At 33.8% G+C, this 10,003-nt stretch overlaps 1 protein-coding gene across 2 annotated transcripts in view; it reads right to left on the bottom strand.

Moving 5' to 3' along the window:
- Positions 1 to 10,003, bottom strand: part of CDH9 (cadherin 9, type 2 (T1-cadherin)) — a 139,915-nt gene that overhangs the window by 15,095 nt on the left and 114,817 nt on the right. For both annotated transcript variants that reach the window (XM_010839479.1, XM_010839477.1), the window contains 2 exons: positions 7,321 to 7,508; positions 6,104 to 6,357 (listed from right to left, as the gene is read on the bottom strand). In XM_010839479.1, coding sequence (XP_010837781.1) covers positions 6,104 to 6,357; positions 7,321 to 7,508 — 442 coding nt within the window. The remainder of the gene's footprint in view (positions 1 to 6,103; positions 6,358 to 7,320; positions 7,509 to 10,003) is intronic.

The following is a 10,003-nucleotide window of genomic DNA, read 5'->3' as shown; positions in this document are numbered from 1 at the left end:
AGATCCAAGAAGCATATAAACTTCAAGTACAAAATATATGAAGCGTATTATATAAAGTCACATCATAATCAAATTGCTTAAAGCTTTTGACAAAATTTAAATGCATCCTAAGAAACAACTAAGTTATTAGACAAAATAAACATACAGACATTTAAAAATATTTACTTTAGGATCTAGAAAAAAACAACGGCTACCCTCAATCTAAAATTCTATACCAACAAGAAAAGAATGATAAGATTAAAAAAGGAAATATTGAAGAATTCAAAATAAAGCACAGTATTAATCCAAACAAGGCAGAAAATAGGAATGATGAAACAAAGAAAAGATAGAGCAATTAGAAAACAAACAGAAAAAAAGCATGAGGTATATAATAACTTAAATAAAAAATACACCAGAAGGAATCAACAGATTATGTGATACAGAAGAATTGACCAGCAATCTGGAAGACAGAGTAGTGGAAATCATTGAAGATAAATAGGAAAAACGAAAAAAAAAAAAAGATAAAAATAAAGGAAGAAAACTTGCAAGACTTCTAGTATAACATCAAGCACCATAAGATTCATATTCTGTGGTCCAGAAAAAGAGAAACAGAGAAACAGGAAGAGAGCATATTTGAAGACATGATAGCAGAAAAATTTCCTAACCCGAGAAAGGAAACAGGCATCCAGGCCAGGAAGCACAGAGTCCAAAACAGGACCAATCCAAAGAGGACCACACCAAGACATATTGTAATGAAATCAGAAAATTAAAGAGAGGATATTAAAAGCCGGAAGGGAAAAGCAACAAGATATATATAAGGGAATGCCCATAGGCTATCAGTCAACTTTTCAACAGTTACTACACAGGACAGAAGAGAGTGACACAGTATATTTAACGTGATGAGAGGAAAAGCCTACAAGCAATAATATGCTCCCTGGCAAGATTTCACTGAGATTTGATGGAGACATCAAAGGTTTTATAGACAAGCAAACACTAAAGAGTTCAGAACCATAACACCAACTTTAAAAAAAATTTAAAGGCATTTCTCTGAGTAAAAATGAACAGCAGAACTAGAAATGTATAAAAAAAATCCCATTTGTAAAGGCAACTATACAGTAGAGGTGGTGAATCAATGATGCACGACACTAGTACAAAGGTTGAAAGACCAAAGTAGTAAAATAATGCATATATGCAACAAGCAGTTAAGGGACACATAAAACAAAGTGACGTAAAATATGATGTCAAAAACGTTTAATGTAGAGAGGATTTGTGGAGTAAAAATGCAGTGCTGCCTGAACTTAAGACATATGCAGCTTAAAATTCATATATATACATATGAATCTAAAAAAATTCATATATATATATATGAACTGATATATATATAAACCTCATGGTAACCACAACCTCATGATAACCCCCAACAAACAAAAATTCAGGACCAGATGTCTTCATAGCTGAATTCTACCAAACATTTGTAGGAATTAAAACCTATCCTTTTTAAACTATTACATAACATGTTAAAGGAATGGATAACTCTGAATGCATACTAAGAGGACAGCATCATCTTGAATCACTCAAATATCTGTAACAGATACACTCATGCAAAAGAGAAAGGAATTCAAACCAAAGACTGAAGGCAACCAGAGAATCAGAAGGCAGAAGAGAAAAGGATGAAGAAAGGAATAAAATAGCGCTACAAAACAACCCCGAAACCATTAATAAAGTGACAGTAGGTACATAGCTATCAATAATTACCTTAAATGCAAATGGACCAAATGAAAACAAAAACATAACAATACAAAACCTTTGGGACACAGTAAAAACAGATCCAGAGGGAAGTTTATAGCAATGCAAGTTTATCTCAGTAAACAAGAAGAATCTCAGAGACAACCTAATTTTACACCTAAAGTAACTAAGAAAAGAAGAAAAAATAAAATCCAAAGTTAGTTGAAGAAAAGCAATTATAAGAAGCAGAAATACATGAAATAGACACTAAAAAACAAGCAAACAAAGAAACAATAGGAAAGATCAACAAAACTACGAATTAAGTCTTTGTAAAAATAAACAAAACTGATATTTTTGTCATTGAGTCATTGAGAAAAAAGAGAGTGGGTCCAAATTAATAAAATTAGAAATGAAAAAAGAGAAGTTACAACCTACAACACAGTCCTCAATAAAACTAGAAGAAAAAAAATGCCTTATTATGGACAATGGAAAAGACAAGGAAAAACTAAACCAATTCTGAGGGACAAAAGCCATGGGTTGCTTTTTGTACAAGTTCATCCTTGAGGCTCTGCCATGTACGACTGAATTCAGTCATAATAGTTTATGAATGTGAAACCTTGTTAATTATCTCTAAAAATCAGGCCTAGAAAGCAGAATATATAGGTTAAAGAATTGGCTGTGCATTCAGATCAACAATAGTTTGAATCCTCAGCCTGCCAGTTATTTCTATAGAGTCCTTGGTAAAGCTCCTTAAACTCTTTGCATCTCTATCTCTATTTATTTTTAATAATATAGATGTACATGTCAATCCTGAACTCCCGATCTATCTCTCCTCTTAGGCTTCCCCTCAAGAAACCACAACTTTATTCTCTAAGTCTGTGAGCTTCTCTGATGGCTCAGTAAGGAAAGAATCACTTGCAGTGCATGAGACACTAAAGAAGCGAGTTCGATCCCTGGGTTGGGATGATCCCCTGGAGAAGGTAATGCCAACCCACTCCAGGATTCTTGGAGAATTCCATGAAAAGAGGAACCTGGTGGGATATAGTCCATGGGGTCACAGAGTCGGATGTGACTGAGCGACTAACACACACACACACATACATATGTATAACTGAATCACTTTGTTGTACACCTGAAATTAATACAATATTGTTAATCAACTATGTTCTAATATAAAATAGTTTATTTAAACAATATAGGTGATAATGATGTACTTGCCTTATACTGTTGTGATGAGATTTAAATGATCTGATACTTTGGATAGTTCCCAGTTCATAGCAAGGGCACAATAAATAACAATTACTTTATAGAGAAAAAGATCGACAAATATTTGAGTTTCATATCATGAATCTGATGCCACCATTTGAGTAGAAAAGCATTTTGTTGCCTATAACTTGATTCAATGAAAAGATTAAAATCTTTGTGTAGAAAAGGGTGTTAAAATGATTAAACTTAATACAATCCTTGATGTTATCTGAATAAATAAACAAATATCCTTGGCAACATGGAAAATCAGCTTGCCTTTCTCAAGTTAATCAACATTCATTGAATTCAAGATATGAATGCAAGATATACCAAATGAATGAGAAAGATTACTAAGAGACTGTCTCCTTTATACTGCAGAATGCTCAGCAGCAGGGGAATTCAGTTCAGTTCAGTTCAGTCGCTCAGTCGTGTCCAACTCTTTGCGACCCCATGAATTGCAGCACGCCAGGCCTCCCTGTCCATCACCAACTCCCAGAGTTCACTTAAACTCACGTCCACTGAGTCGGTGATGCCATCCAGCCATCCTATCCTCTGTCGTCCCCTTCTCCTCCTGCCCCCAATCCCTCCCAGCATCAGAGTCTTTTCCAAGTAGGGCAATAAATTGTTCTTAATCTAAAACAGTCAATATCCTGTCACTTGTCTAAAACTTTCTAACAGTGGGTATTATTAACTGACAAAAGGTAAAATCAATGACTTTGTTAAAAACATAAATGTGGAATTTTAAGCATAAATATTTAGTATCACAAATACTAGGTCTAAATGAAGGCACATATAACACTGACTACTATGTTTTTAGAAACTGAAAAATCTATCAAGAATAGATATTTATTGAGCATTTATAGCTATTGGTATCTACAGTCCCTTATGCAATTCTTCCCTTTATGCATTTTTATGTACATGGTGAATTATTTCTATTTCAATACTGCAAAGAACACAAAAACACTCTGAACTTCCTTTTGTTACTTAAAAAAATAAATTCACATATAAGAGATGCCAAAGCCAATCAGCCACACTCAATTTCAATAAAAAATAAATATAATTTTGAATGTAAACCTGCTGGAACATACGTGTAGACCACTGGAAAACTAGATTACTTACTTAATTTTAAGAGGTTTGTTTTATACACCATGATAATGTAAAATTAATACTCTTTATGCATGATGATATAAAAGTACAAATAATCTTTCATTCATTGGTATTATGTTTTTAAATTAATGTTGAATAATATACAAATATATGATTTGAACCTGAACATTTACTTAAAAGAGAAAGTTACATTAATTCTTTTCTAATTAACCTAAAACTAGCCAAATGGTTCAAGCTAAACTCTGAGTACTAAGTATGGATTAAAATTTCATGAATTGTTTCTTTATTTTAAAAACATATTAATTAACCAACAAATTAAACTCAGTGTATATTTAGTGCAAAAAATGTTGCTTTGTAAATTAACATGAATAGTTATTACATCTAAATGTAATGCCTATATATTTAGTGTTGCTCTCATTGATTTTCTATGTACGATATATGACATGAATTGTAGGAAATTTGGGCATTCCCAATACATATTTAATTATTTAATTTCCCTAATCAATATAAAAATTTAAAAATTGTATGAATATAGTTCATTTTACACTGTGGTGTTAGTTTCTGGTAAACAGCAAAATAGTTCAGTTTATACTACATGTCAATATATATATTCTTCTTATACATTCTCATCCATTATAGATTATTACAAGATATTGAGTATAGTTCCCTATGCTACATGGTAAGTACTTGTTGGGTAAAAAAATTAAATTTTAATAAAGTATAATTTTAGGTATTTTATTATCCTAGTCACACATTAACAAGCAATATAGTATTTGTTCCTTTAGTCTTCTTTGTCTTCATCAGCATACCTACGCATCTTCATCCACCCATCCTATTTGTCAGTTAATATCACAATTACATTTATATTCTCCTTAAGCATAACTTGAGCTTCCCTGGTGGCTCAGATGGTAAAGTATCCACCTGCAATGTGGGTTCGATTCCTAAGTTGGGAAGATCCCCTGGAGAAGGGAACGGCTACCCACACCAGTATACTGGCCTAGAGAATTCCATGGATAGAGGAGCCTGGCAGGCTATACACTCCACGGGATTACAAAGAGTCGGACATGACTGAGTGATTTTCACTACACTTCACTTAAGCATAATTTATGGCACATTTGAAAGCTTTAAAATGGGTAATACAATCTTCAGATTTTGAGAAATTATTACACTATTCTGTACAAATAATATTAATTTTTAATAGTTTCACTGTTCTCAAATATCACTACTGTCTTTACCAATCCTGTGTGTTTTTAATAGAATATAGTTGATGTTTTGTTTACCAAAAATTTTTATGTAAAATGTGCCTAGAGACTAATTTCATCAATTTTCCAGTTATCTCTTAATAATTTTTCTAGAAGAACATTTTTCTAGAAAATTTTATTTAGATCTCTTATTATTTGAACTATGATTTATCTAAGAAGGACAGTGAGATAAGGATTACTTCGATAACTAATGGATTAAAACATGGACACAGGAGCCAGATAGCCTGAATCTCAAACCAGCTTTTCCAGTGACTAATTTTTTGGCATGTTCTTTAAATGCTCAGTACTATAGTCTTATCATCGGCAGAAAGATAAAATAATAGGAGCTGCCTTGTTAAGTGTGATGTGCGTGTTTAATTGCTCAGTCATGTCCGACTCTCTGCGACCCCATGGACTGTAGACAGCCAGGCTTCTCTCTCCCTGGAGATTCTCCAGGCAGGAATACTGGAGTGGGTTGCCATGCCTTTCTCCAGGGGTTCTTCTCAACTTGGGTCGGTTGCCATGCCTTTCTCCAGGGGTTCTTCTCAACTTGGGTCAAACCCAGGTACCCTGCATTGCAGGCAGATTCTTTACCATCTGAGCCACCAGGGAAGCCCAAAGTGTGATGAGTCAAAGAAATCAATATATCCAGAGCACTTAAAAGGCAGCACAGCTGAGTCTTTGTTATGGAAGCATTTCGTCTTATTACTGTACTTGATCACATATTGTACATTTTTTTCACACAACTCGTAAATAGTGAGTAATTGTTATATATCTTCAAACTTATGTTTTCTCAAAACACTTACTTTATTAAATTGTTCATGGCATCTGGGTCATATGCTGTCACCTGTCCAATGATGCTGCCTTCCTTTACATCTTCATCTACTTCTATCAAATAAAAGACTTTACTGAACACAGGAGGCTCATCTATATCTTCCACAGATATTTTAACCACAGCTGTGTCTTTGAAAGGCCCCAGGTGTAAGAATCGTGGATCAGGGTGAGTGTTACTTGCATCCACTTTTAAAGTGTACAGCATCTTGTTTTCAAAATCTAAATTCTAAAGTGAAATGAAGTAAGAAAAATTAGTATAACATAGCAGACATAACAAGCAGAGAAAATATCACAATGTAATAAACATCCCTCCAGTAGTTCCAGTAATTTTGGTTAAATAAGTTTCCCAATTATTGCTTCATGGGTATATCAAACAAGTTAGTACATTTTTAATTTTGCCTTACATGTTTATAAAGAGTAGTTGATGTAACAGTATAACATTAATACTTATTTGCACTTATTAATACATTTTATATTTTGGTGGTCACAGGTAAATGAAATATCTAATAAATAAATAGGCTATTTATTTATTACTATATTATGTATTATTATTTTAAAGTTATAAAAATTTGAAATCAGCAGAAATATAAAGTTGAGATTTAGCAGGCTATTCATATAAGTTGCGTACATTTGGAAATGTACATGAAATAATAGTGTTGTCGTTGTTGTTTAGTCGCTAAGTCCTGTGTGACTTTTTGCGACCCCATGGAATGCAACACACCAGCCTTCTCTGTCCTTCACTATCTCCCAGAGTTCACTCAAATTCATGCCCATTGAGTCAGTGATACTATCTAACCATCTCATCCTCTGCTGCCCCCTTCTCCTTTTGCCTTCAATCTTCTCCAGCATCAAAGTCTTTTCCAATGAGTCCGCTTTTCATGTGAGGTGGCCAGAGTATCGCCATGGCAAAATAATGTCACGGAGAAATAGAAAAATGACTTTTGAGATTACTTGATCCTAGTTGTACTTGTTGTTTACTCTAAGCAAGAGCTGTTGAAGTTTTATAGCAATTTTAAGTGTCAGTGACAATGATGCTTAACTCACTTGAAGAAAACTCACAACTATTCCCATTTATGTGAAGGACAGAAGCATATAAAAGATGGAAGAAATAATCCTAGGCTTTCTTACCTAAAAAGCAAGAATAAACCATAAAATGCTCAATGAAAAAATGAAGACAGCAAGAAGAAACCTGTTTGACAGTTATAATCCCTTCCTGTGTATCCTTGTCAGTGATGACATCGAACATGTCTGCTCCATCTCCTTCGGCAATGCTGTATTCCACCTCAGCATTTTCCCCCACGTCAGGGTCATTGGCTTTTATCCTTCCAAGAGGAGTTCCAAGAGGTACAGACTCAGGAGAATGAAACTGATACGTACCTGAAAATTAAATCAAAGCTGTTTCATCTTTAGATAACAAAAACTTTCATTTCCTCTGCTCTTTTTATTAAATTAATTTTAAGTTAGGAGAATTTTTCATCATATCGAATTGTAAGCTGTCAAAAATTTACAGATTTATTAAGTAGGGAAAATAATTTATAAAGGCAGAACTCTCTCATTTTGTAAATGAGAAATATGTTCCAGAAAGAATAAATGGATATCTCAAGGTTATTTAGATAATAGATGGTAGTTCTGATATTAGAATCCAGAACTTTTTGACTTAAGAGGGGAGGAAAGCAATTGTTTACTGCTTATTTGAAGTGTTCAGTATTATCATTACACATTATTCATTTGTTAAATTATTTAGAACATACATTTATTCTTATATTCTAACTCAAGGACAGAAAAAAATAAATTCTTTCATGACAGGTTCACAAGGAGATCCAACCAGTCCATTCTAAAGGAGATCAGTCCTGGGTGTTCACCGGAAGGACTGATGCTAAAGCTGAAACTCCAATAATTTGGCCACCTCATGAGAAGAGTTGACTCACTGAAAAAGATTCTGATGCTGGGAGGGATTGGGGGCAGGAGAGGAAGGGGATGACAGAGGATGAGATGGCTGGATGGCATCACCGACTCGATGGGCACGAGTTTGAATAAACTCCGGGAGTTGGGGATGGACAGGGAGGCCTGGCGTGCTGCAGTTCATGGGGTTGCAAAGAGTTGGACATGACTGAGCAACTGAACTGAACTGAAATTATTTAGAACATGCATTTATTCTTATATTCTAACTCAAGGATTAAAAAAGAATAAATCCTTTCATGACAAGTTCTTTCTTTATTTCCTTCTTTTCTTTTTTGCTTGTTAATGTCTTTTATTGGGATATAAATGTTTTTGTCTCCTGAAATATTTACATTGTGCTGTCCCCAAAAGCATGTAAGTTTGTGAGGGTTTATTCAAGAGATAATTGGAAAATATCACAATAAATATTAATGAAAGTTAGAAATGTTTTTAAACATTTAATATGTGTTGATGTCTATATAAGGCCAAGGGCTTCTATGTTAATTCATTTAATTCTAACATTCATCCTCATAGAATGAAGGCAGGTATATTGTCCTCAGAGATAAGGCTCAAGGAAATTACCCTGTAAAATTGGGAAATGCAGAAGGCAAAACTAAGTCTCTCTAACTTCAAAGTCTGTTCTCTTTCCAATTTGCTTGGTTCTTAAGAAGAGAGACTTCTAAATCCAGCTACTGTGAATTTGAATTCTCATCACTGGGCAAGTTAGTTAAATTCTTTAACCCTTAATTTCCACATCTATAAAATTGAGATGATGATAGCAATTAACTCGTATGTTTGTTAAGTAGATTACATGAAATTATGTCGTTAAGATGCTTAGTTCATTTCTTAGTTCAAGATCATTTCTACTATTACTATTACAGTTCCAAACCTTATGCTAAGAATTATAGAGTGGCAAGTCATTTGAGAATTCATCAGATCATACCCTTTCAGTTTATATTTAAGGAAACTGAATTCAAAGTTTAGATTTATGTTAATTAAGCTTATTATTCACATTCTCAGTGAAGTTTATTTTTTAACATTTATCGTATGTATATGTCCACCATCCAGAGCTATATTATTAAGTATTCAAATTTGATTAGCTTGAAAAAATGCTTTATTGCATTGGAATCAATGTCAGAAATTGAATTGTCAGGGTCCTTAGTAAAGCATTTCAAGAAAGGGCCCCTTATGTTTTTATTTACTGCCAAATGGAAATATTTGCAGCAGAGAATCAGTCTATATTTATAGGGTCTCATGGCTTACAAAGAATCTATGGTTTAACATGCATACCTAAAAATGGCTACAACTGAAAGGCTATAGACTGGTGTAATTATTCACAAGTAGGTAACAGATAACAGAAAATGTTTAACATAGCTCAGATGTCATCACAACCAAGGTATTCCATAAGGCTATGGGCAAATAGAAAAGAAAAATGTGGCCAATTAAACTAACTTGCATTGATTTTAATATAGTATTTGATTTCAGAGACATTAAAACATCAACAAACCTGTTTTATAATTGGATAAAAAAGGAATTATAGTTTTTAGGTACAAACAAGAGAACTGAGGCCAGTTACAGACATGGATTTGAAACCAAGTGGTCAGCCTTGAGAGTCCATACACATAACCAGGGAAAAGATAATCAAAAGAACTAGATTATCATAGAAATGTTGGGAAAGCTAGGCTGGAAAATTTTATAACTCTTCAAAAGGTAGGAGAGGATAATTAAAGTCGCCAAAAAGAACCTCATTTCCTTGTTGTCTCCATTAACTACTCAATGATAAAAATGACCATAGTCACTTTGAAGTGATGCAGTATTAAAAGCTCAGACGTGTCTGAATCTTTGCATCCTATGGACGGTAGACCACCAAGCTCCTCTGTCTATGGGATTTCCCAGGCGAGAATATTGGAGTGGGTTGCCATTTCCTCCTCTAG

The sequence above is a fragment of the Bison bison genome, unplaced genomic scaffold, assembly GCF_000754665.1.
Source record: "Bison bison bison isolate TAMUID 2011002044 unplaced genomic scaffold, Bison_UMD1.0 scf7180017864118, whole genome shotgun sequence".
NCBI lineage: Eukaryota > Metazoa > Chordata > Mammalia > Artiodactyla > Bovidae > Bison > Bison bison.
Note: the sequence above shows the minus strand (reverse complement) of the source record. Positions and strands in the feature narration are given on the sequence as shown.